The following is a 26944-nucleotide window of genomic DNA, read 5'->3' on the forward strand; positions in this document are numbered from 1 at the left end:
CTGACATAGATGTCAAACTGGAATGACTGTTTTTGAACAGAGGAGGTGGCCTATGACATTACTTATCACCTACCTACAATGCAGTACTGAATTCCCTTCCCAGACAGCTTAACAACCATTCACACCGGGCTCACCTAGCCCCAGCAACCCACATGAAGGCTGGATAAGTCAACGACCCACAAGTGGCCCTAACGACTCTGTAAGGACACTCCCACACAGAGTTTAAAACCCTGAAACTCCCCTCCAGTTAGTTAGAACTGAAGAAGCCTCTTGGATGAGAGGTGAAACGTCTTCAAAAAACTGAAACAAGTCCAATTGCCTACGATACAGCACTTAGAATAACCATGACCTGGATGACTAAGAACCTTCACTAACTTATTGATTTGTTATTTAATTTATCGATGTATTAAGGTGTTAAGGGCCAGCAACCTCTAATACCATTTATTGATCCTCCTGATTGTCATTCAAGATTAACAATTCACATCAATTTAGTGAAAGTTCTTGTAATGATGTTTGTCCCTATTCTATAACGTAGTTGCTATTGTCATCCCACCATACCAACACTAACAGTTGATTTAGCCATGGGTCATGTGGTGTGCAAGTGCATTTTTTGTATTAGCACCACTGAACACAGAGCCAACAGTCACATTGACGTGACCATATAGAGTAGTCACAGCATATTGTTATTGTACGAGTGTAATCATGTACTTCCTCCAGTAAATATACTACTTTTCCTACATACCAGTCACTCCAGTCCCAGACTATGTCATATCAGTTTTCTGGAATTGTAATAATAATGAATATCTTGCAAAATATTTGCTTTTTTCTACAAATCTTAATATTCACAGCACTTCTTTCTGCTCATGACATTTTGTTGTCAACATATATTGAATGCTTACGGGGAAAGGGAAAAACAGTAACAAATGACAACTGCCAAGAACAGCCATAGACTTTCTACTAACAACTAGTACATGCCAAGGCATGACAGTGTAGGAGTAATATCTGTGAAATAATCTCTCAGACCACAGAGACATGAAATTGAAGTATAAACTCTGCAGTCCTTAAAAGCTGTGAAACTTAAAAATAATGTATTTTAAAGTATAACATGTTTTTTAAATTATAATGAGTATTTTAAAGTTTAATTTGTCAGGCCTACACTTCAGAACAAAGACAAGTGATTGTAGGGGAGACTGGGGTAAGTTGAGCCAAAGGGTAAGTTGAGCCACCCCTTGTTACTAGGAAACGGTAAAAAAACATTGATCATGTGACCAAATATTTAGGAGAAAGGCATCATTTCATGGAGTCTGTGAAGGTAAGAACCACATGGGTAAAGTAGTTGGACATTTATTTCCAAAAAAACATTTTTCACTCTTGAAAGTGAATTTAGTCTATCATAAGTTTAATGAGAATTGTGTTTAGACCAAAATAGACAAATTTACAATTGTGGTATCTATGAGCTACAACATGAGGTCATAAACCTAGCATAAAAGTGCACCATTTTAGCTGTGGGGACTAATAAAGTCAAAATGGTAGCTCTGGGGTAAGTTGAACTAAGTTGAGCTCAACTTACCCCATACACGGGGTAAGTTGTGCCACGAGACCACTTTTTTTGACATGCTATATTATCGAAACAGTAATGTTTACACTCATTCTGTTTGTTTGAAGGGATGCACAACATCCTGAAATATATGCAGATATATTAGTTAGCGACAAAACTATGATTGCCTTGATGTAATAATCCTAAATATGAAAAATGGCTCATCTTACCCTAGTCTCCCCTACATTGGTTGCTTTAGTGGAACTCTTCACTGATATATGGTTTGTTCCCCCTTGTTTTATTGTACAGAAGAACTCACTAAGTTGTGACAGTTGTATGACATCATATGTAAAGTATCTAACTGCATCTTTCACCTTTACAGTACGTCTCCATACTCTCTAAATTCAAAACTGCTACAATAAGGGAATATACAGCATATCTTGTAACAATAATCTAAAGGTGGGGCCTTTAGTGTATGTAGTGTTTAACTATGTCCATTTTGGTGAAATTTCAAGAAAAAAAAAATATTTTACACCATCAATTTAATCTTTTAGTTTAGAATGATGAAATGTGGAGAAAGAGAAAAAGTAATTGCACAAAAGAGACTTTGGGTTTGTTTAAATTTTGTTGATTGTCTGGCCACTCATGTTACAAGAGCGACCATACTAAATTACAACATGAACATGACACTGACACAATTACAACATGTGTGTATTTATTGTGTTCGTGTTATGGGATCCTGGAGGGACGCTATCTAATTTTTGCTGCACTACTTTTGTAGGTACAGCTAAATGACAATAAAGCTTTGATTGATTGATTGATTGATTGATGAAAGGTTGTATGTTTGTCAGTGAAAAAAAGTGGCTGCAAAAGCACTCTTGATAAATGCAAAAACTGCCTGCCCCATTTTTTTCCTTTTTTTTCAGATTACAGCAATTAAGGACTAGAAAGACAACTATTTAAGTAATATTCCGAAGAACTTTTATATAATTCCCTATTCAGTTCATTAGGTTTACATATATGTTTGTTAGGAATACATAGAAAAAGAACTACAGTGAGTGAGCCATCATGACTGAAGAAAATAACTAAAGAAATCTGAACTTGATCAATAAAAAGTCAGAAATAAAAAGACATCACAGCACTTAAATTCATTTTAAATGATTTTGACAATTACCACTTTTAAGTAATGTATGTTCTTTAGAAGGAAAGGCATGCAATGAAGGTTTAAAAATTAGATTGATTTAAGAACTATAATTGAGTACTAGGGCCACTGTGAGAAAATACAAATCAAGAATAAAGTGAAAAAAAAGAGAGTATTTCAATCCATGCAGTCTCATAAGACATTTTGCTCTCTTGTAATATTATGATTTAATGTCGTGTTTTCATCACTTTTTCTTGTAAAATTACAACTCCAGTGTATTATCAATGATATATGTATATATGTATATATACGGGTGTGTATATACATATATATATATATAAAGATCTGTTGTTTTTGTTTTTAATCACAAATGTTTCAAAGTGTGATCCTGATAGGTTGCGTGTTACCCTCTGCTGGTCACCAAACACATCACACCTTCACATGTTGCAATATATTTTCATCACCCACTTTTAACAAGACACTAAATATGCTCTGAAACTACTGTGTCATCTCCAACATATTTATTCCACTAGCAAAAGGCTGTTGTGTTACTTTTCAACATAGTTCATGCCCATGTGTTAACCTGATAAAATGTTAAACGTAATAATCATTTAAATTACACTGCTTAACAATAAGTATACATTTTCTACTTATGAACTATATATAAAGCACATTTAGAACTTTGACAATTACCTAACTGCATCATATATGTACACTGCACTGCAAATATATAATTATGTGTATAAAAAGATACAAGATGTCTTAATGGTGCTATCAGTAGCCATGTTAATCCACACAGATCTATGTGAAGCTCTGTGTGTCCATATTTCCTTCCATCCAATAAGCAGCAGTTTGCTGTAAATATAAAATTTGACTTTTTCCAATATGATTTTAACAGTTTTTAAAAGGCTTTTAACAGTCTGTCCTGCAAGATGCCTGCAGTTAAAAAAAACAGATCGTTTATAAGATTGTAAATGTTAAACAAAACTAGTGGCTGCACTGCATTCAGATCCAGATCCATTTCAACAGGGCGTATTGAGTAATTGTATTTTTTCTTCTCTTGTTTTTAGTCTTCCCAAGTACAAATGGAAGACCAAGGGTCCAGATAAAGTAACTGATTTAAGAAAATGTTTGACACAAGCTGATTTGCATTGGAAAATCTTGTTTTAAAAGAAAGACAAGCCTTTAAAATACAATCCAAAAATTGATATACAGTACAGACCAAAAGTTTGGACACACCTTCTCATTCAAAGAGTTTTCTTTATTTTCATGACTATGAAAATTGTAGATCCACACTGAAGGCATCAAAACTATGAATTAACACATGTGGAATTATATACTTAACAAAAAAGTGTGAAACAACTGAAAATATGTCTTATATTCTAGGTTCTTCAAAGTAGCCACCTTTTGCTTTGATTACTGCTTCGCACACTCTTGGCATTCTCTTGATGAGCTTCAAGAGGTAGTCACCTGAAATGGTCTTCCAACAGTCTTGAAGGAGTTCCCAGAGATGCTTAGCACTTGTTGGCCCTTTTGCCTTCACTCTGCGGTCCAGCTCACCCCAAACCATCTCGATTGGGTTCAGGTCCGGTGACTGTGGAGGCCAGGTCATCTGGCGCAGCACCCCATCACTCTCCTTCTTGGTCAAATAGCCCTTACACAGCCTGAAGGTGTGTTTGGGGTCATTGTCCTGTTGAAAAATAAATGATGGTCCAACTAAACGCAAACCGGATGGAATAGCATGCCGCTGCAAGATGCTGTGGTAGCCATGCTGGTTCAGTATGCCTTCAATTTTGAATAAATCCCCAACAGTGTCACCAGCAAAGCACCCCCACACCATCACACCTCCTCCTCCATGCTTCACGGTGGGAACCAGGCATGTAGAGTCCATCCGTTCACCTTTTCTGCGTCGCACAAAGACACGGTGGTTGGAACCAAAGATCTCAAATGTGGACTCATCAGACCAAAGCACAGATTTCCACTGGTCTAATGTCCATTCCTTGTGTTCTTTAGCCCAAACAAGTCTCTTCTGCTTGTTGCCTGTCCTTAGCAGTGGTTTCCTAGCAGCTATTCTACCATGAAGGCCTGATTCACACAGTCTCCTCTTAACAGTTGTTCTAGAGATGTGTCTGCTGCTAGAACTCTGTGTGGCATTGACCTGGTCTCTAATCTGAGCTGCTGTTAACCTGCGATTTCTGAGGCTGGTGACTCGGATGAACTTATCCTCCGCAGCAGAGGTGACTCTTGGTCTTCCTTTCCTGGGGCGGTCCTCATGTGAGCCAGTTTCTTTGTAGCGCTTGATGGTTTTTGCGACTGCGTTTGGGGACACTTTCAAAGTTTTCCCAATTTTTCGGACTGACTGACCTTCATTTCTTAAAGTAATGATGGCCACTCGTTTTTCTTTACATAGCTGCTTTTTTCTTGCCATAATACAAATTCTAACAGTCTATTCAGTAGGACTATCAGCTGTGTATCCACCTGACTTCTGCACAACACAACTGATGGTCCCAACCCCATTTATAAGGCAAGAAATCCCACTTATTAAACCTGACAGGGCACACCTGTGAAGTGAAAACCATTTCAGGTGACTACCTCTTGAAGCTCATCAAGAGAATGCAGAGTGTGTGCAAAGCAGTAATCAGAGCAAAAGGTGGCTACTTTGAAGAAACTAGAATATAAGGCGTATTTTCAGTTGTTTTACACTTTTTTGTTAAGTACATATTTCCACATGTGTTAATTCATAGTTTTGATGCCTTCAGTGTGAATCTACAATGTCAATAGTCATGAAAAGAAAGGAAACTCATTGAATGAGAAGGTGTGTCCAAACTTTTGGTCTGTACTGTATGTTAATATGCTGAGTTGATGATTGAAGTCTACTTAAACCAAGTACAGTTAACAAACTAATATGCCTGCAATTAACAAAATCTTATAGCAGAATAATTATACATTGTCTGCCAACTTGAGTGGAAAACTATAGCACAATTTTCTTGGCAATAAATTTGGGGTAACACTTTATCGGAAGACTGACATGAAACTGTCATAACTGTGACATGACTGCTGGCTATGAATGAGGCTGAAGCAATATCAGGAAATTATATGCAGAGCATTTTATTTAGATCTACTGAGGCCTTAACACTGCAGATGATTACTTGGAAATAAGATGGAAGGTTATTACCTGTTACCTGTTGTTGACGGTATTTAAAAACTTCCTACATATGAAGTCTTAAGTGGGCCAACTGCCTCCTAAAGGCCAAGTCATTATCAGCCCAAGGGTTTAAACACCAGCAACAGTATGAATGTATGAATATTAACAAGGACAAATCCAGTATATCTAAGAGATGTGTTTTTTTCGTACAGTTTCCAATTCAGTTGCTTGTAGCTTTATTTCTGCTTTAGGTTGACATGTAACAACACCAACACTGGTGTCTGTGTGCTCCAAGAAAATTAAAGCTTTTTTTTTTCTTTTCATAGTGCAGCAACGTATGCACTATTATAAATGTAATAAATTCATGGCAATACTCCAAAAAGGGTAAGATGTCAAGCATTTCACTGATCAGTAACTATTGAATTACACATATTGAAGCACCACTGCAAACCACAAAAGATAAGAATCTTCAAAACTCATTATTCCCCATAATCCTCAGAGTTGATCGACAGTGTGATCAAAGCCTAGAGAACCTGTTGAGTATAATCAACATGGTGTGAGGGACATTTAAATATGCAGATGTACCTGTATCATAATTTACTCTGATGAAATAAAATACAAGACCTATGCTTTTCAAATCTGTGTGTGTGTTTTGTCCTTGTTGTGATATGATGATGACGACATCAAAACATGACATCAGTCAACAATTCAGGTAGTGATGAACTGTATATCACACCAACATGTTATATAAATAGCTATACTATTGGTATAATGCACAATGAAAGCCTCCAATGAGTAACACTTTATTTAATAGGTCCACAATTTCATGGTACATGGGTCATAATTACCAAGTAAAATATTTGATATTTCTTTGAAAGTACCCCCAGATTACCACAGTAATTATCTCAAAATGTACTGAAAATCATCCCAATATCATTTAAAAAAAATACTCCGCTATTTTCCATCAAAGAGTTAAAGGTGCGATATTTAAGCATTTTGGATGAAAACATTCATACCTTCACTTAAATCAACAGAATGTGAATACTTTTTGAGTATTAATTCAACAGGTGGCCAATTCTTACATACTGCACCTTTAATAAATAGCAGGTTGTATCTTTAATACATTCCCAGGAAACATCCAACCGGCTTCTGCTTAACTTCTGCTGATCATGCCATTTTAATTTAAGAGTGGTTTCTGTCTAACTTCCTCTCAGCAGGCAACTAAATTGAAGTAAGTTGTTGCAGCTCATTTAAAAGTAGTTTCTATGCAACTTCTTCAGGTCAGTCCAATTTTTAAACAGTTTTCCTGAAGTCAATTTTGTTATCATTAGCCAACATAAATTGATAATTACCAACAAATACAACTTCGTAATCAAGTATCAAGTGACTTATCCCCATTTTAAAAGTTACATTTCTTAATTTCCCATTGAGACCTCATAATAATGTCTTCACACCACTCAAATTAAATGTCACTCTTTTAATACCATGAAATTCGCAAGCCAGTAAAATGAAGTGTTACTGATTATTTTAATTACAACTAAACATAGCACAAAAAGTATGGAAATTTGTGTTTGGTAGATTATTTCTTTGTTGTAACAATGCTTCTCGGCAATACATCTTGTACTGTTGGAAAGCCTGTTTATTTCCCTTTTAAATGTTTTTTTTTTTCTTTTAAGCGACATTTGTAAGGAGCATCCATTTGTGGGATGAGCACACCTCCTCCTCATGCTGGTCACCAGCCTGGTCACACACAGAGCAGGGTTTCTATGAGACTACCTCCAGAATGTGTGAGTGGAGAGGATGGCATGGCCTGCCAGCAGTCCTGACCTCATCCCCACTGAACACTTGTGGGATCAGCTTGGGTGTGCTGTTCGTGCCAGAGTGACCAACACAACCACGCTGGCTGACTTGTGACAGACGCTGCTTGAAGAATGGGATGCCATCCCACAGCAGTGTGTGACCAGGCTGGTGACCAGCATGAGGAGGAGGTGCCAGGCTGTTGTGGCTGTGTATGGTTCTTCCACATGCAACTGAGGCTCCCTTTTGTTAAGTGAATAAATTGCCAATATGTCTTGTCCACCAAACAACACCAAGCAAGAGTCAACAGCAGAATAAGCTGTTTGGCAGAGAAGATTTGGCAAATTTGCCATGGGCGCAACCCACATACTCAGCTCTGCTGTTCATCCCACAAATGCATGTTCCTTACAAATGTGGCACCATTTAAAGGGAAATAAACAGGCTTTCCAACAGTATAAGATTTATTGCCAAGAAGCATGGTTACAACAAAGAAATAATCTACCAAAGACAAATGTCCTTACTTTTTGTGCTATGTTAGTACAGTACAATAGCAGTTACTTGGTCTAGCACTTATACTGGCAGAGCCACTACCCACAGAGTATTAACAACCCACAGAGTAAACAATTCATTATTCTTTAATTATATGTTATATTGCCTGTTACAATGAATGAGACTATGATGGAATATGGAGGATTATACGTGTCATGTGCTGAAAGCTCGACAATTTCTCACTCCCAGCTCGTCAGACACAGCAGCCTTGTCAGTGGCCTTAAGATTCAAACTATGATGCTCTACCTGCCCCTCTTGTGTCAGTTTTACAAGTGAAGGGCTCCGTGGTCAAGTTAGCCTGATATGTAATATGCAATGTCCAATTAGACTTTAAAAATAAAGCTTGCTGACTAACAGTTCACATATTATGCCATCGGGATTGTTATTAACATTGTCAAACATATCATGGCTTGGTTAGGTTTTGGCTGCAAAACTACTTGGTTAGGTTTAGGAAAAGATCATACAAAACAATAACATGCAGTCTCATAACGTAAGTTAAATAAGTGACGTAACCTACTTATATTACATAAATTAGTCTCTGCAGGGAAAGTCCACTGTATGACCAACCCCGACCAACCCAACCACCTCGACTTTGACTTTTCTCGCTCTTTATACTACTGCACTAGCGGGGCGCTTCAAGAAGTGATGCTAGAGGGGTAATAACAGTGTCAAACTTATAAGCGTAGCCACAGACCAGACTGCTGTATTTGAGGCCTTGGGATTGAGAACAAGCTGGGAAATTAACATCGTAAAAGCACAGTTTCCAGTAAAGCTAAAACTACACACCACTTGATTTTTCTTATGTGCTAAAATTGTAAATATTCATGATTTTTTTCCCCAATTACAAGATGTTTTAGAATGAATTAAAACAATACTTAAATGTTTATGTTACAACACAGTTACAATTAATGTTGGTGCACTCATCTGTATAAGCAACTACCATGTTTCTGCTCACATAGAGGTTAGTTCCACTGTTAGGAAGTGATACAAGGGTCACTTGATTTGAATTTAAACCAGATAAAGAAATCATCCAAGTGTTGTTTTGGTCCTAACATGTGACGTATTCTTGTGAGCCTTGACCGTAACTCCAGTCTTTGTCTCAATGCTGAGGTGAAGGCTTCTGTGTTGGAGGGGGGGGAGGTGCCCGACACTAAAACAGTCCAGAGAGAGGAAAGAGATGAGTTGATTATCACTGATCCGGGTTGGTTCAAGGCCAAGTTCTACAATTATAATTAGCATTCATCAATCATTCACAATTTTTATCTTTGAATACACGCAGTAATGTCATAAATACAGAAAGCGGCCAGTTTTGTATAAAGTACTGAAAAGTCATACTTGAGTAAAAGTAAAGATTGTGTTTAAATATTACTTAAGTATATACTTCATATGTAGGACTTGTGATACACAAGTCCTACAAATAAAAGTAAATTGCACATGTATTTACATGTGTACTGTATACTATAGGTCGAACGATTATTTTATCAGCTACTCAGCGTTTTTCTGATTATTAGAATCAGTGTTTTGTTGTTTTTAATCCATTTGCTGATAAAATACATTGACAAAATGTGTTAATTTGCCTCTGGTGCAGCCTGAAATTTGCAAAGAAACTAGTAACTAAAGTTATCAACAAAATGTAGATAATAAAAGTACAATATTTGATCTCAAAATGTAGTGGAGTGGAAGTATGAAGTAACAGAAAAGGGAAATATGCAAGTAAAGTACACTTAAGTGCAGTACTTGAGAAAATGCACTTAAAGGATAACTACTGTTTTTTACAACCTGGACCTTATTTCTAGCAAAATATATGATCATTTACTCACCCAGATAACTTTGGTGTCATTTGGCGTCGTTCGGACGAAATTAGATCCAGCGTAGAGCCGGTATATCCATATAATGCGAGTGACGGGGCACCGAAACACAACCTCTATATAACGCATTATCTGCCACGAAACTAGTTCATTTCACCGATATTTTGTTACGATACGCTAGTGCTATTCCCCTCTGAGTCCGGGCTTGTCTGTTATCAACATCCGGGGTCAAACTAGCAGTAGCAGCTACAGGTAAACAAGCCGGGCTGTCGCGGGTGCGCGCGCAGCTCAGAGATGACATCTTCCAGGTCAGAGGTAGTAGGTCAACCTACAGACCCCGGATGTTTACAACAGACAAGCCCGGACTCAGAAGGGAATAGCACTAGCATATCGTAACAAAATATTGGTGAAATGAACTAGTTTCACGGCAGATAATGCTCATAGAGGCTGCGCTTCGGTGCCCGGATCACTCGCATTATATGGATATATGCGGCGCTCCACTGGATCTAATTTCGTCCGAACGACGCCAAATGACACCAAAGTTATCTGGGTGAGTAAAGCATGGTATTTTATGCTAGAAATAAGGTCCAGGTTGTAAAAAACAGTAGTTATCCTTTAAGTACATTCAATCACTGATAGTGACACATACTGGTCTTAGTTGACTGCTGGAGAGATCTGGAAAATTGTGGCCACAACCTCCATCCTCTGATGGGACAACAGACACACAGAAAACCATTACCACCTTAAGTAACACATTTCATGTAGGAAACAGAAAAGCTGGAATGGAAGCAGAGAAAAAGAATAAACTCTGCAGTTTGACACCACTCACCTACAGTCTTGCCTGCAAATCCTGGGCAAAAAAAACACTGTTTGTCCTCCACATAGCTAGGGGAAGTAGCACCAAGTGCTGAACTACAGCCAGGGTTGGCAGGGGCTGGGAACTGGGAAGAGAAGGGAGGCATGGTTGGAGTGGGGAGGGGCTGGAAAAAAAAAAAGGTATACATCAAACAAGCGACAGGGATAATTAGTAAACAATTAAGATAAGTTGGGCAGATGTCAGGTGGTAAGTTGGCTAAAACTTTCAGCATTGTGTGATATTTGTAACCTCAGCATCTATAAAAGTCATGATTTAAAAGACCCCTCAATCAAGTTTTTAACCTTGTTAACCCGTCCAAATGGTGTTTTTTACATTATACAAATCATTAGCAAAATTCTGCTCTAGAACTGATGTCTACCAAGGACAGTCTGAAAAAAACAGATGCAGACTGCCAGGGTTTTTTAATGTCATAAACCTAAGGAACCAATTCTGTCAACTTGTACAGTGGGGCATTCCATCTCATTAAAAAAACGTTGCTGGGAAACGAGCTGAATTCAGAGGAAGTTAGGTTGCAGATGTAGCTATTATCTGTATTTTGCATTCTGAGTTTCCCTACTTTCACAAAATGCAGGTACATACCCGCTCCTGTGGAACGGGAGTGGGGCTAGAATCCATTTGCATATTAATAGAACCTTGTATACTTAATGAGGCAAAGTTGTAGAGTTACATCCAAGCCATTTTAACACCACGTAGGGATTTTTTAAATAAAAAAAAACCCAACAACCTCCAAATATGTAATTGTGAGGAACAGAAGTGAGTTTCAGGGGTTTAATTAATACCTGGAGAAGGACTTTTTAGTGTTATTGTGGATCCCACTACTGTTCCCACTGCTGAATTTGCCTGTTGGTTGGGTTGGTTAGGTTGAGGCATGAGGAGTGAGACAGGTCAGGTTAAGGGTAAGAAAAGGGTAAGCCAATCAGAGGCAGAATTGGGAGTGTCTTAGCAAGACAGGCAGTGGAATCCAATAAGAAGCATGATTTACAGGTTTATTTAGGAAACCATACAGAGAGTTTCACCTCCTCCTCCCCTTCATCATAGACGACTTCTACCACCAACGATGGGAAGGCACCGATCCGTCCCTTCAGCTCCCCTTCCCAAAAACCATCATCCACCTGCAAAACGACACAATCACATATATAAAGCATACATACAACATACAAAATGTAAGAACAGATGAAGGTATGAAATACTAACAATTCCAGAATTGCCTCATGAATCTATTTATTCCTTCCACAAAACAATTTAAACACTTCGGTCCATTTACTAGCCCTTTTCAAGCTTTCAATCACATCTTATGGCCATCATCAGTGTTCAGAGTTTACTCTGACAGCAAAATGAATTCCATAACAACTTTAGTGCTAACTCAATTTCCTAGTGAAGATGGTGAGGTGTATTTGAAAGCTATTGAGTGGACCTTGAATTAAGATCAAGAATAAACTTTCCCATCCATCTATTCTCCCATCCATGTACTACTGTGCGGCAGTTAGTTACCATTTGCTTTCTAATGTTCTCTCACAGACTTCTGAGTGGCTCTCATATTAAAATGTCAAAACCCCTCGTTAGACAGAATACTGAAGTAAATCTGAGACTGATTAAAGTGGAGTTTAGTCTGACAGCTATAGAGAGCCTACTGAGTGAAACAGGAGTAAGCAAACCTCTTTCAAAATCCTGCTGACAGTGGTAACTATGCTAATAACTACGAAATTCAGGCTTGGAACAGAACCTTTCTCAACAGATTATCATGTGGCTCATTTCATTATGTCTAAATAAGGATGGTAGTTTTTTGAAAAGCTAATATCGTTGTTTATTCAATATTTCTTTTTTTATCGGTGTCTAACAAACAGTATTTCCCTTAAGCCCTAGACCATCGTGGGTAAAATGTAACAACTTGACTAAAAGGGGTGAGTCTATGAGCAAGCCTTGTTCAGACATGTCAGTAATTACATCAGTGTAGAGAGGCCAGTGTAGTGATTACAACTATAAAGTTGGAAAAATTAATTGTAAAATGGAAAGTAAACCCTTGGAACACAAGTTAGTTATTTAAAAAGACAGATTAAAGAAATACTGAATGAAACTAGAGCTGACTGCTAAACCTGACAGGTCACTTCAACTTTTTAAATCTTTTCATGTCTGCTATGATTTTACTTAACCATTTACGAGAGCACAATAGATTATGGGATAAGGTCTACAAAGTCTGCATGTGTTGTCTCTTCTAAATTTAGTCAACACACATATGCATGTGTCTGACTCTTCAGCTTTATAACACACACACACCTCTCCGTGTCGACAGCGTTTCAGCTGGATTAGTGCCCCCTCCTGGAAGGACAGCTCCTCTGCACTCTGAGCCTGATAGGAGTACAGAGCTCTGGCTACACCTGACACAGAATTCAAGTCAAACTGAATTACCAACATGACATCATGACCTTTTTATGATTAATTGGCACATACACTTGACGTGCTTTATGTGTTTAAATACAATATGTAAGTACAGTAATATTCAGCATTACTGCAAAAAACACACACATACAGCGCTGACCTCTGCTTGCTGCCCTCTCTGTGGTCCCAGTGGATGACGATGAGCTGAAAGAACTGCCCAGCTGAGTGGTGTTCTCTGCTGGTACACATAGGAACTGCACACAACGTTCAGGAACATACCCAACCTGGCCACACGAGTTACACACCTGGATAGAAACATTGGAGAACATACATCTGTCCTGCATATCTTAAATCAAGGATTATTAAAACCATTTTTTTTCAAAGAAAAAAAAAAAATTAAGGCTGATATTGTCCTGATACTGTTATAACAGCAGAGAGGCTGTTACCTTCAACCAGTTCTCCATGTCTCCATCCTCAATCACTTGAACCTCCTCCCCTTCAATGATCGACAGCTCATCGGACTGGCTAGTCTACAGGACGTAACATGCTTTTGGTTAGAATGACAAATTCTTCAATTAAATTAAAAAAAAACCCAAGATTATCCAATTTGTATTTTTTTTATGATTTCATGGAGATACAATATTCTGCATCTGAATTTATGAACCAACATGATCCAGATAAGATAAGGTCAACAATGTGTAGATTAAGCATCACGTTCTACATGCTTTTAATGACATTAGAAATATTGTTTCTAGTTATCTACATAATATCTGTTTACAGGGACCGAGCTAAGCACGATTTTAATGCTTTCCTCTTCTCCTTGTTGATTTGTAAGTGTGTAACACAGGTTTTCACAATATTTTCCAGCCTGTGACTTCACTTCACTTCTAAAAATTGTCATGACCGCAGCAATTAGAGAGGTATCAAGTTGAAGTGTCCATATATATGAGTATTGCTTGTTTTTGTTTATTTCAAAAGCATGGAGAACGTTTTGAATGCAATATAGAAAGTGTGATGTTTTTACAAAGAAAAGAAAGTTTTTGATTTTAAACATTTTGCTGAAATCTCAATAAACCACTCTTAAGCCTAGTTTATGCTTCTGCGTCGCGGCGACGGCGTAGTTACGAAGTCGACCCTACGCCGTCATTGAGCATTTGAAGTTCTGCGTCGAGGGAACGCGTTGTTCTGCAATTCACCGCCAACCGGTGTTGTTATACTGTTGACCGGAAAAGCAACTGTTGGAAATGACTTTCTGAGCGGACCAATCACAGTCCTTGCCGTTCGCGTCTCGACGCGTCGACGCAACGCGTAGTCAGGATTTTTTGGAGGCACACGTCAGGCTACGGCGCAGGGTCGGCGTAGGGGTCTGCGTCGACGACGTAGCTACGCCGTCGCCGCGACGCAGAAGCATAAATCAGGATTTAGAAGTCTCCCATAACACCATTTGTCTATCTTACAACACTATGTGAAGCAATTACCTTTTGAAGATGGAAAAATATCCCTACCTGGTAGCTATAGATAACCCTGCAGGCTGCTGGGTAAACACACACTCCAGACACTGACACAGGATCTGAAAAGACGACTCCATTCTCATCATTGTAGTCCTCAAAGTCAGTCAGCTCAAACATATCCTGCTTTAAAAAAAAAGATATAAAATGCAAAATGTATCTCACAAATTCAACTAGATTATATCTCTAGAAAGATACAATATGGCTCCTCTCAATATGGTTAATCCTCCAAATGTAACCCATTTTTGTTCATTTAACCATGCCCACCTCCACACCTGGGTTATTCTGACCCAGTCCCATACACACAGTTTTGCTGCAGCAAATAGAGCACCAAATGTGAATTAATATAGAAATAGTCCCCTGTAAATGTAATATTTCCTCCCATTTGCATAACGTTTGATGAAAGTGAACATTTTGTCCTTGGAGTTGATGTCTTGGAAGCAGAGAAAATGACTGTGACAAAGGCCAAATTGTAGGTCTTGTTGGGTGCTCCAGGTCTGCAGTGGTTGTCCAATCCCACAGGAGAATGACTGAAGCACAAATTACTGAAAAGGTTAATGCTGGTTCTAATAGAAAGGTGTCAGAAAACAGTACATTGCAGCTTGCTGCATATGGGGGTGCATAGCTGCAGACTGGTCAGAGTGCCCATGCTGACCCCTGTCCACCGCCACAAGTGGCTACAATGGGTACGTCTCCATCAGAACTGGACCACTGAGCAATGGAAGAAGGTGGCCTGGTCTGATGAATCACATTTTCTTTTACATCATGTGGATGGCCATACTCGTGTGTGTCGCTTACCTGGGGAAGAGATGGCACCAGGATACGCTATAGAAAGAAGGCAAGCTGGCGGAGGCAGTGTGATGCTTTAGGCAATGTTCTGCTGGGAAACCTTGGGTCCTGCCATTCATGTGGATGTCAGACGCAAAGCCACCTCCATCATACATGGCCCCTCACATCCACTCCACAACTCATTTCAACTCCTTCCTTCAGGCCGTCGCTACAGGGTCCCACTAGCTAGGGCAAACTTAGTGAAAAAATCATTCATCCCATCTGCCATCAACATCATCAACAATGCACTATAATATCCTTTTTAATGTCCCCATCCTGAATTGTATGTATTGCACTGTATTTATTTTATTTTACTGTGCTGCTGTTTTTTATGTTGTGTGTTTTAACTTGTGCACATCTGGGAACATGTCAAAGACGAATTTCTACTGCTATTTGCAGGAGACAAAAAAGTTTTTCTGATTCGGATTCTGATTCTGATGGCATTTTGATACGTACCACCCACCTAAACACTGTTGCAGACCATGTACACCCCTTCATGGAAACGGTATTCCCTCATTGAAGAAGGTAGAGCAGGTGGGTTGACTGGTAGGAAAAGCTGACCTGCTCACTGACCTTTCAACCTCACACTCACCACTCTCTAAATCAGCAAGCAAAAGCCATGATCTCATTTTTACCACCAAGGCCAAACATGGACTGAACTTTTAGAACTTTGTGCAGAGATCTGTGCTGTTGACCTGCATCTTGATGCTATTGTTCCTCTCATTGGCTGCTGAGGGATCAACCAATTGGTGAAGCCACAAGAAAGTGCAACGCCATTTGTACAACCGGTCTCAATGAATGTATGGAGCCAACTAATTTCCCATTCTACTATTTTATGAGACAGCCGAACAACTGCACCATATGAACAGAGTAACTGTGAAGTTGTCCCTAATTTGTTAATTTTATAGCGCCCTCTTGAGGTAGCAATTCCCCCTGTAGATTATTTGGGCGGATGTATTAACCTGCCGGATCTTCTTTTATATAGACGCCATTGTTTTGACTGGTGAAGCTGAGCTGTTGAGTTAAGAGATGTATATGTTGTAATGTGATAACAACTTATGTTTAACACTATAGATATGTTCATGTGTGCGGATTATACAGTGGATAATATGTCCGTGTCATTGATATTGTGGTTTTGTTTATTTTGTGTCATTTCAGTTGATTATCTGGCAAAGGCACGGTTACTGTACAGGTAATAGTTAGCATAGCATGTGTGTCGCAGGAATGCTTATGCTAAAAATAAACACGTGAAAGATAGGAATCAGATGTCCGAGCTTGAGTGTGACACTGTTTCATCAGTTAAGACACCCTTCACGGTGGGAGTTATTAGATTAAGGTTAGTTAGTTTAATAAAAACCGTACAGTAATCAACACTAAGCCAGCCCCGTGACGGAGAAGCGGAGGTCGGACAGTGTCAACTACAACAAACTGCAGGAGGCTAACGTGCGGATGAAGCCCGGCGGAGTGTCCCGGCCGATCGACAACGCCTCGGACTCAAATTAAGCCCTCAGCAGCAGGTATTGCTTGGTCTGTGACTGTGCTTGAGTGACTTTCATTGTGACTGTTTAGCGCGACGGCATAGGATAAGCCGATCGCCGCAAATTTGGTGTGCTAGCACGGTAGCTAGCCGCTAAGCTAACGGAAGTGGGTCGCCGCCATCTTGGTACGGGGACCGGAAGTATGTCATCAAAAAGTGAAAGAGAGAGGGACAATAAAAGTCAGCATGGCGGACTGTGGAGAATTAAAGAAAAAGCGTTCCTATGCACAAGGGGTTTTTAATAGGAAGGCAAATGCCATTGATTTTAACGTGGACCGTTTAAATGACATGACCTCAAGCTTGAACTGAGGGCACTCAAGGGCAGTTATGAAGAGATCTGTAATAGCAGTTTTGATTACATTGCTGTTATGGAAGAGGAAGACGCAAGTGGATACGAAGTGGATGTAGCTGATGTGATGAAAAGGCTACATGATTGCCGCACAAAGTATCAAGACACGGAGATGAAGGTGAAAAAGACATTGTGGTCCCGCTGTGCATCGAGTCAATTTGGCAGTCTGATGGCGGACCTCAAAGATGTGTTTGGTCAGGCTGAAGCGCTCCAGTCGGGCCACTTGACCCACGAGCAGTATGATTTGGTGCACACAGCATTAGAGAACAGAGTTGAAGCACTGGAGGAGTTTGTGCGGGGCTGGGACCGCTACGTCCCGGAAACAGAGGTGGATGACATGCGGGCCTGCCTCAAAGACTACAGGGAGAAGTGAAGAATGACTATAGTAGCACTGACTAACTACATGCGCCAAAGCAAAAGGTCAGCGCTTGGCGACCTTGGTGTCCTGGAAAGCGGTGAAGAGGACGAGGAGGATGTTGACGTCAGAGACAATGGACAAGGCGGTGTGGACAGTGGAGGAACGACCACCGCTGATAAACCGAGTGGGCCTCCGGACGGTGGTGGGGACAGTGGCACAGCACAGGATGATGGAGTGCAAAGTGCAGGTGCAGGCCCAGCCACCGACCCAATCGCTGCTGTGACTGGCAGTGCACTGGATGATAATCTGGACCGTCCTGATGGGGCACAAGTCACGGGTCCCCCGTCAGGGTCTCCCCAAGCGCCACCGCAGAGGCATCCACCACAGTGGTCCATGAGCCCAACCGGTTCGACAAACTATGGCAGTTCCTGAGAGATCAGAAGACGGTTCTGGTGCAACTGGAGCAGTTACAGATCACCAGACGACCAAACTCTGCCAGAGCAGGTGAACCGAGCCCTCGCAAAAAGCCAAAAGAAAGACCGGGGGACCAAAGGCAGGAGAGACGTTCATTTACTAAGGCCACGGCAAGTGAGGCGAGAGGAGAATCATCGCAAGATCCTTGCGGCATGTGTGGTGAAGAGGGGCATACTGGACGTTTATACCGCTGCAAGACATTTAAGAAAGCCAACCCATCAGAGCGGAGGGCTCAAGTAAAAAGGACAAAAGCCTGCCCCATATGCTTGGATCTCCATGGGAAGGAGGGTCCGTGCAATAAAAACTTTCTGTGTCGCAAAGACGAATGTAAAAGAAGTGATGCCCCTCCAGATCACCACTTCTTCCTGTGCCTCAAATCACCAGCCAAAAGGGACACCGCTAGGAGAGAGACCAAGGGGGAAAAAAGGAGAGAACCCCGTGGTCCCACCGAAGAACAAGAGGCTTTGTTTGCTAGTCTAGGTCTGACCCAGGAGCAGCTGGAGGCTGTTCGTAAGGCCTGCACAAATAAGGTGTCCTCAACAATATGTGCTGGCAAAGATCTGGTGGACAAGAGCGGCCCAAAGGAGCACCCAGTCCTCATGATGTCGGTGGAGGTCACGACCAAGAGAGGAGACTGGGTCGGAGCCCTAATCGATTTAGCCTCCGATATCAACTATATCACTCACCAAGCAGCAGAGAGGCTTGGATTGGCAGGTGAGCAAATCACACTGGTCGTATATGGTGTGGGTGGTATGGAGGCGAGGGCTGAGACAAAGAGGTACTGTGTGAGTATAAAAGTAGCCACGAAAAAGGGGACATGGCGGCTCCATGAGATGCTCTGCTATGGACTACAGGAGATCGCCAGAGTGAACCATGCAGTGGACTCGGAGTGCCTGGAGAAATTCTTCCCAGGTGTTGTCAAACCAGGGGAACTGACCCGCCCGGAGAAAGTTGAGTTACTTATCAGTACTAGGGAAGGTCGCCTTGCCCCCCAGCGGATGATGAGGTGCGGCGATCTGGTGTTGTGGGATGGTCCACTTGGAAAAACCGTCAGTGGCGTGCATCCGGACCTTTTTGAGGACATTGAGAAGTCCAGGAGAGTCGAGGTTCTCCATAACTACTGCCCTAAGCTAAAGAGCAGCGTGGAAGTCAGAACCACGGCTGCGTGCAATGCTGACATCGTCAAGTGGCTGCAGTGGGACAGCATTGGTGCCGCCTGTGACCCCTTGTGTGGTGGGTGTCGGTGTGGAAAGTGCGCCCCTGGGGGGAAGGAGATGTCACTCGCTGACGAGAGAGAGTTAGAGGTCATCAGGGGAGGTCTGACCTTCAAGTTAAGCGACAACCACAGCGACAAGCCCCACTGGGAGGCCAGGTACCCCTGGAGAGAGAACCCTGCTACCCTGCCGAACAACTGCGAGGCTGTCAAGGCAGTGTTCCTGAAATCGGAGAAGCGGCTCGAGAGGGATCCAAAGTGGAAGGAGGCTTACACGAGGCAGGTGCACGACATGGTAGCCAGGGGAGCAGCGATCAAGCTTTCCAGGGCTGCGATGGACAGTTGGAACGGGGCTGTGTGGTGGGTGAACCACCTGACAGCACCCAACCCACACTCTGTCTCCACCCCGGTGAGACTAGTCTGGGACAGCAGCTGGGAATTCAGGGGTGTTAGCCTGAATGGCATCCTGCTGAAGGGCCCAGACGTCTTGAACCCCATCCGGGCGGTCCTGCTCCGTTTCCGGGAGGGGGAGCACGCCGCGGTTGGTGATGTGTCCAAGATGTATAACTTGGTGTGGTTGGAGGATCAGGAAGTGCATGTCCATCGCTTTCTGTGGAGGGACTCTCCGGAGGATGACATCGAGGACTACGCCGTGGTGCGGGTGAACATGGGCGATAAGCCCGCTGGTTGTATCGCCCAGGTGGCCATGAGGGAGACCACCCACCTGCCACAGTTCGCCGACAAAGTGGAGGAAAGACATGTCATTGTAGACAATGCCTACGTGGACGACATTCTGGTGTCCCACAATGACCCCCAAAGACTGAGCGAGATCCTTCAAGGAGTTGAGGCCATTCTTGCAACCGGGGGGTTTTACCTTAAGCCGTGGGTGCGGTCTGGCCAAAGTGGGAGGCAAGGCGGTGTTCCCACCACTGGTGTGACCTTCCCCACCAGGACACTCAACCGTCTGGTTGTGAACAATGACAGTGCAACGGGCCTTTTGTTGTGCCACGGCCGGATCCAGTCTGTTGATAAGGAGGGACCTTGGGTCCCGCTGATCCCCTACAAGGAGCGGATCAGCACCCTCCTTGCCGAAGAAGCCCACCGTGCCAACCATGAAGGCGTTGCCGGTACCCTCCTGCAGATGAGGAAAAGAGCCTGGGTGGTGCAAGGCCCTAGAGTCACTCGCAAAGTTGTGGACTCGTGTATGCATTGTCAGAAGTGCAGAGTCAAGTTATGCTCTCAAGTAATGAGCAATCTCCCTTCTGTACGCACCGGGCCAGCGGCTCCTTTCGAGTATACAACGCTGGACCTGTTCGGTCTATACACAGTCAGGGATGTTGTGAGGCGGCGCACAAAGAAGAAGGTCTGGGGCGTGGTCTTTAGTTGTATGGCCTCGAGAGCGATCCATGCAGATTTGGTCGAGGACCTATCAACTGAGGGCTTTCTCAAAACTTATCAGCGATTTACCGCCCTAAGGGGTCATCCCAAAAAGCTCTGGTCCGACCAGGGTACCAACTTTGTGGGGGCCAGACCTGCGCTGGAGGATCTCTACAGCTTCCTGGCGGGTATCGACAAGGAGGAAGTCCAACAGAGAGCAGTTGTGGCTGGGACTGACTGGATGTGGGAGTTTAGTCCCGCGGACTCGCCGCATCGGAATGGGGCGGCGGAGGCAGCTGTCCGCCTGTTGAAGAGGTCATTGAGCAGTGTTGGTGAGGAGGGTGACTTGACCATCCTAGAGTTCCAAACCCTCCTCTACCTGGCTGCCAACCTTTCCAATGAGAGGCCAATCGGAGCCAGAGCTCAGGTTCAGGAGGAGACTGTGGACGTTGTGACGCCAAATCGCTGCTGTTGGGTCGGCGGGGCCCAGAGGTGACACCCAGGGTTTTGAATTCCCTACCTACCCGTTCAGTCGTCTGCAAGCAGTCCAGGTGGAGGTGGATAAGTTTTGGAGATGTTGGAGCCAGTTGGCAGGACCTCACCTGTTCGTGCGGCAAAAGTGGCATGCCTCAGCCAGGAATGTCACCGTCGGAGACCTGGTGTGGGTTGCAGACCAAAACGCCCTCCGGGGTCGATACAGGCTGGGTCGTGTCGAGGAGTCGTGTCCAGACGTAAAGGGTGTTGTCCGAGATGTCAAGGTGAGGATTTGTCATAGCCTTCCCATCAGCCTGTGCCAAGCAAGAAAGGATAGGGAGAAGTGTCCTTCCACCATCCTACACAGGGACGTCAGGAGGCTGGTGGTGTTGCTGCCAGTAGAGGAGCAGGAGGGGGCTTCGCTCAATCCCCTAAGTACCTAAGAGATGCTGTAACTGTAGACACTTGAATGCGGGACTTAGACTAAATCTGTTCCACTGAACAGTGATAAGCTGTTTATTTATTTTGTCACCTGAAGTTTTGCATATTTGTGTATTACATTGTTGTATTAATAATAGTTATTATGGCCTACTTGGTCATTGACAAGTAGCCCAAGTGGGAGGTGTGAAGTTGTCCCTAATTTGTTAATTTTATAGCGCCCTCTTGTGGTAGCAATTCCCCCTGTAGATTATTTGGGCGGATGTATTAACCTGCCGGATCTTCTTTTATATAGACGCCATTGTTTTGACTGGTGAAGCTGAGCTGGTGAGTTAAGAGATGTATATGTTGTAATGTGATAACAACTTATGTTAAACACTATAGATATGTTCATGTGTGCGGATTATACAGTGGATAATATGTCCATGTCATTGATATTGTGGTTTTGTTTATTTTGTGTCATTTCAGTTGATTACCTGGCAAAGGCACGGTTACTGTACAGGTGATAGTTAGCATAGCATGTGTGTCGCAGGAATGCTTATGCTAAAAATAAACACGTGAAAGACAGTAATCAGATGTCCGAGCTTGAGTGTGACACTGTTTCATCAGTTAAGACACCCTTCATGGTGGGAGTTATTAGATTAAGGTAGTTAGTTTAATAAAAAACGTACAGTAACACAGCGGGAGACAAATCTTTGCGATCGCACAGGAAACTGCTCAGTTACCTTTAGACAACCCTCCTGGCTGGCAATGTGCAGCTGAACCTGGGGCCCTACAGCTGACCTGGGGTCTCCACACTCAGCCTCCAACTTGGGCATTCTCCAATCCAGGTAACACCAATTTACAGTCATCTCCTTTGTCAAATGGTGGCAGATCCCAAAACCCCACCATCACAAAAGACTTTAGCATCGGCTGCTTCCAAACTGTCCAGCATTCTAAAATTATTTGGGATCCACATGCAAAACCAAAAGGTCTTCTTGGGGGACATTTGAATATCCAAGTGTTACGTCACAAAGCGAACATCTCAAAAAACTGTTGACCGACTCAAACCGGGACTTCCTGTGTCTTTCTGAGATCTAAATCATCACCTATAGCTTTCTTCACTATGCCTGAAATGGAATGTATCGACCTGACCATCACCTTGTCTCAGCAAATGTCATTTAATGTCATTGGTGTACAGTAGGTACTACTTCGTTGTGGCCGAGTTCACGGAGGATCAATTGTGTTTTCATGAGAAGCGGCAATGTGCCCAAACAACCACCAGGTGGCATCTGTGAGCAGGAGGACGACAACATGCAGCAGCAGGGAGCAGTGACCATGAACGGGGAATGGACAGAGTTGCCTGATTTATGTTTCTGTTCGTTGTTGCTTAAATACAAGAATGTAGCTAATAATACCTCACCCACTCCACACCTCATTCCAACTCCTTCCTTCAGCCTGTCGCTACAGGGTCCCTCTAGCTAGGACAAACTTAGTGAGTTGTTGATGATGTTGATTTTTTTCACTATGAAGCCTTTTAAATTACGCACAGCCTACAGAAGTTTCAACATCCATATAAGCATTTAAGAAATGATTCTTATCAGTTCCATAATTCAGCGAGAATTTTTACTCAACGAAAAAATGTATAAAGATCAGTTTTTAGGTTGAAGACACGACAGCAGCACGTATGTCCAGACGCTGATGTGTCAGCTGGGGCAGCGGGTCGGTGATAAATAAGACACATGTAAACATCGTGACTGACGTATAGCTCCCCTGGTAGAGCAGCTCCCTCAGTATGCAGAATCACCCGCTGATACGAGTTCAAAGCTCAGTGTAGGCTGTACCTTAAGTTAATGTGTTTTCTTTTCTCATCATCATTATGATCACATATGGCTCCAAGTTTGCGCAAATAAATGAGCAAATGAGCATTAATTCTCCGCCGGCCGCGGCACCAGCTTTCCTGCTTGTGTACATATAATACATTAAATTCTGACACCACAACTGTAGCGTACCGAATATCAATAGATGATCGATGGTCACTGTGAACGTTCATAACGGTCAAATGTGTTAGTCTCTCCTGCGTCATGGTGCGCAGCCAGGTTTTCAGCCTGCGCAAGGCTGAGAAAGAGCGCTCGGATGCCGCGACAGATATTGGCAGGGCCAGACACAGCTTAATGAGCTTCTCCACCTCTCTCGTGGAAAGGGGGTCAGTTCCGAGGAACCCACATCCACTCGTTTCCCCTGAGCCACCTCAAGAACTGCCTGCTCTCGCCCTGCAGCTATGCGGAGTCCTTCCTGATCAAAACGCCGCTCCGCCTCGGAGCGCACCAGGTCCATATGCACATCCTGGATGGTGCTTACTTCTCGTATCTTCCCGTGGGTAGGGAGGCTGATGGGGTGCGTGAGTTCCGACGTCTATGACCGGCTTTCTTTCTTTCAGTTGTGGTGTCAGAATTTAACACAAATATTTGTGCTTTCTATTCCTTATATTTTCTACAACAGGCTTATAGAAAGAAGAACGACGCCACGTCATGTCAGACAGTTTTCTCTAGCTTTATTAAAATACATAATCAGCAGCTTCACAGTAGTCGGATATACAGAAGGTTATTTAAAGCGGAGTGAGTCCCTGAAGCAGTCACCCTGCAGATCCCTTGGCCAAGTGATCAATGTATTTGTTGCAGACCTCTTTGCTGTCCTCAGCGCGCGGGGGTGGGGGTGCTGGCGTAGCAAGCTTTTCAAAAGTGTGGGGGATGGATGTGGTCTTTCCAGTTAAGCGAACTTGTTCCAGATGCCTTAACATTTGCATTCCCCCATACTGAGGAATGTGTGTAGGGGACGAGAAGTAAGCACCATCCAGGATGTGTCCATCCTGCATTCGGAGGTGGAGAAGCTCATTAAGCTGTGTCTGGCCCTGCCAATGGCCGCGTTTCCCAGATTCGTTAAGAAGCTCTTAAGTGCTAAGATCTTCTTAGGAGCGCTCTTAAGAACGCTGTGAAAGTAGGATGTGTTTCCCAGAGTCGCTCTTAGCTTAAGAAGATCTTTCACTAAGAAGGAAATGTAAGATCGAGCTGACCCACTCTTAACAGCCTTCTTAGCGACCAAATGCTCAGTGATCAAGCCGCGTCAGGGAAATTTACATCCTCCACTTTTCGAAATAATAAAACAATGCTCAATGTTGAAATGCGCTCATAGCTGCGGGCCACTGGCGCAAGAAACATAGGTTAATAGAAGGGAAAAAAAAACTTCTATTGAATTACACGTTTAAGTTTTCCACACACATCTGCATATGAGTTTATAGGACTACACATAAAAATACAACCCTGTGGCATTTCACAGATATCAAGGAAACAGATGTATTAAACTCATCTGAACCTCATCCAGAGAGGCTTCACCTGCTACTCTATATAAATGCGTTGCCAAAGTCCGCGCGTGTGATAAACCATGGCTGCAATACAGCACATTCTCGCTGCACACCAACAGCGCTGCGTTTTTATGCAGTGGGGAGCTTCCTGGAGTTTCATTTTCTTAACAATAAAGATGCCGTGTTCATCCATCTAGTTCTCTTATAACTGCACGCCATTATAAAATAACTTTAAATCAAATCCTTAATCATTGATAAAAGTGCGTGCTTCCCCCGCCCCTCTCAGAAAATAGTTCCGACGTCCATGAAGCCGGTGAATCAGATCAATAGAACGTTTTTTGTTTTTTTTTTCTGGTTATCATCTATTGATATTCGGTACGCTACAGTTGTGGTGTCAGAATTTAGTGTATTTTATGTACACAAGCAGGAAAGCTGGTGCCGCGGCCCGGCGGAGAATTAATGCTCATTTGCTCATTTATTTGCTCAAACTTGGAGCTATATGTGATCATAATGATGATGAGAAAAGAAAACACATAAACTAAAGTTAGTGCCTATGCAGAGATTCGAACTCATACTAGCAGAAGATTCTGCTTACTGAGGGAGATGCTCTACCAGGTGAGCTATACATCAGTCATAACACACGTCAGCGTCTGGACATACGTGCTGCTGTCATGTCTTCAACCTAAGAACTGATCTTTATACATTTTTTAGTTGAGTAAAAATCCTCTCTGAATTATGGAACTGATAAGAATCATTTCTTAAATGCTTGTATGGACGTTGAAACTTCTGTAGGCTGTGCGTAATTGTTTCTGCCTCCGCTTATTAGCTGTGGCTGCAGCGAGCAAGCGAAATTACAACCTCAGATGTCTTTAGGGTATCAGATATTATTATAGGCTATTCTTATATTTAAGCAACATCCAGTCAGGCCGTGATATAGGCTCACGGGGGCGGACTGGGACAATAATTCAGGTCGGCAATTTTACCAGTAAACAAATGTTCCTTAAAAAACAACTAATGTCCATATTTTAGCTCTACTGTAAAACAAAGAAAGCACAAGTGATTATCCAAGGTCACCCAGATAATTGAGGTGTCCCACCGCTGTGAAACAATCAGTCTGAATCAATCTGATACGGTTTAGCAGTCCCCCTCTCCATTCACTCTACCTGTAGCCTAAAACAGCGCCACTCTCCATTGCAGCTACATTGTGGTCAAATGTGGAATTGTCCCAAAATCGTTTGAGCTGCAATTCAGTACTATGCTTCCACCTAGTGGCTACAGTTGTCACTGACATTCACTGCAACGCGTGACTCTCGCTCCCCGCGAGTGAAATGGCCACTTTGAAGTAGTACCTACTGTATATAGATCGCCTCACCCGACACTACGCTTTATAAACATTTTGATAACCTGTTTAAAGCCCACCTTCAGTCAGTTTTTCTTCCTGTCCAATGGTCAATGTTCTTTTTCAAACAGAGAATAGAGCTGTGTTTGATAATGATACATAGTTATTACCATGGCAACCAGACTGCTATTCTCGCAAGATCAAAAACACTAGCATGGATTAGTGATAGCACCGATATTAGCGTGGTCAAGCAGCATGAATATTAGAAGAGACAGTGATAGCTGTCACTCAAACAGAAGTTCTTCTTGGGTATTGAGGAGCTTAAGTAATAAGCCTGAGAGAAATATAAAATCTTGCAATCTTCTCACTGGGCTGTGAGACCACGATGAAACTTATTGCAAGGACACTAACAAAAAGTAGGTTTATTTATCAACAACACATAAATACTCAGAACACAGAAACCAAAACAGGACATGAGT

General features: G+C 42.5%; 1 protein-coding gene across 1 annotated transcript in view; it reads right to left on the minus strand.

The window, feature by feature from the left end:
• Positions 1-9152: 9152 nt before the first annotated feature.
• LOC311257854 (F-BAR and double SH3 domains protein 1-like) overlaps positions 9153-26944 on the minus strand; it is a gene marked incomplete at its 5' end in the record, with an annotated part of 84718 nt that continues 66926 nt past the window's right edge. The window contains 8 exons of the mRNA XM_084353791.1: positions 9153-9319; positions 10627-10682; positions 10807-10957; positions 11871-11966; positions 13129-13229; positions 13391-13535; positions 13677-13760; positions 14736-14864. Of these exons, the coding sequence (XP_084209917.1) occupies positions 9269-9319; positions 10627-10682; positions 10807-10957; positions 11871-11966; positions 13129-13229; positions 13391-13535; positions 13677-13760; positions 14736-14864 (813 nt within the window). The 3' untranslated portion in view covers positions 9153-9268. The remainder of the gene's footprint in view (positions 9320-10626; positions 10683-10806; positions 10958-11870; positions 11967-13128; positions 13230-13390; positions 13536-13676; positions 13761-14735; positions 14865-26944) is intronic.

The sequence above is a fragment of the Pagrus pagrus genome (assembly GCF_965226575.1).
Source record: "Pagrus pagrus genome assembly, chromosome: 5".
NCBI classification, from domain to species: Eukaryota; Metazoa; Chordata; class Actinopteri; order Spariformes; family Sparidae; genus Pagrus; species Pagrus pagrus.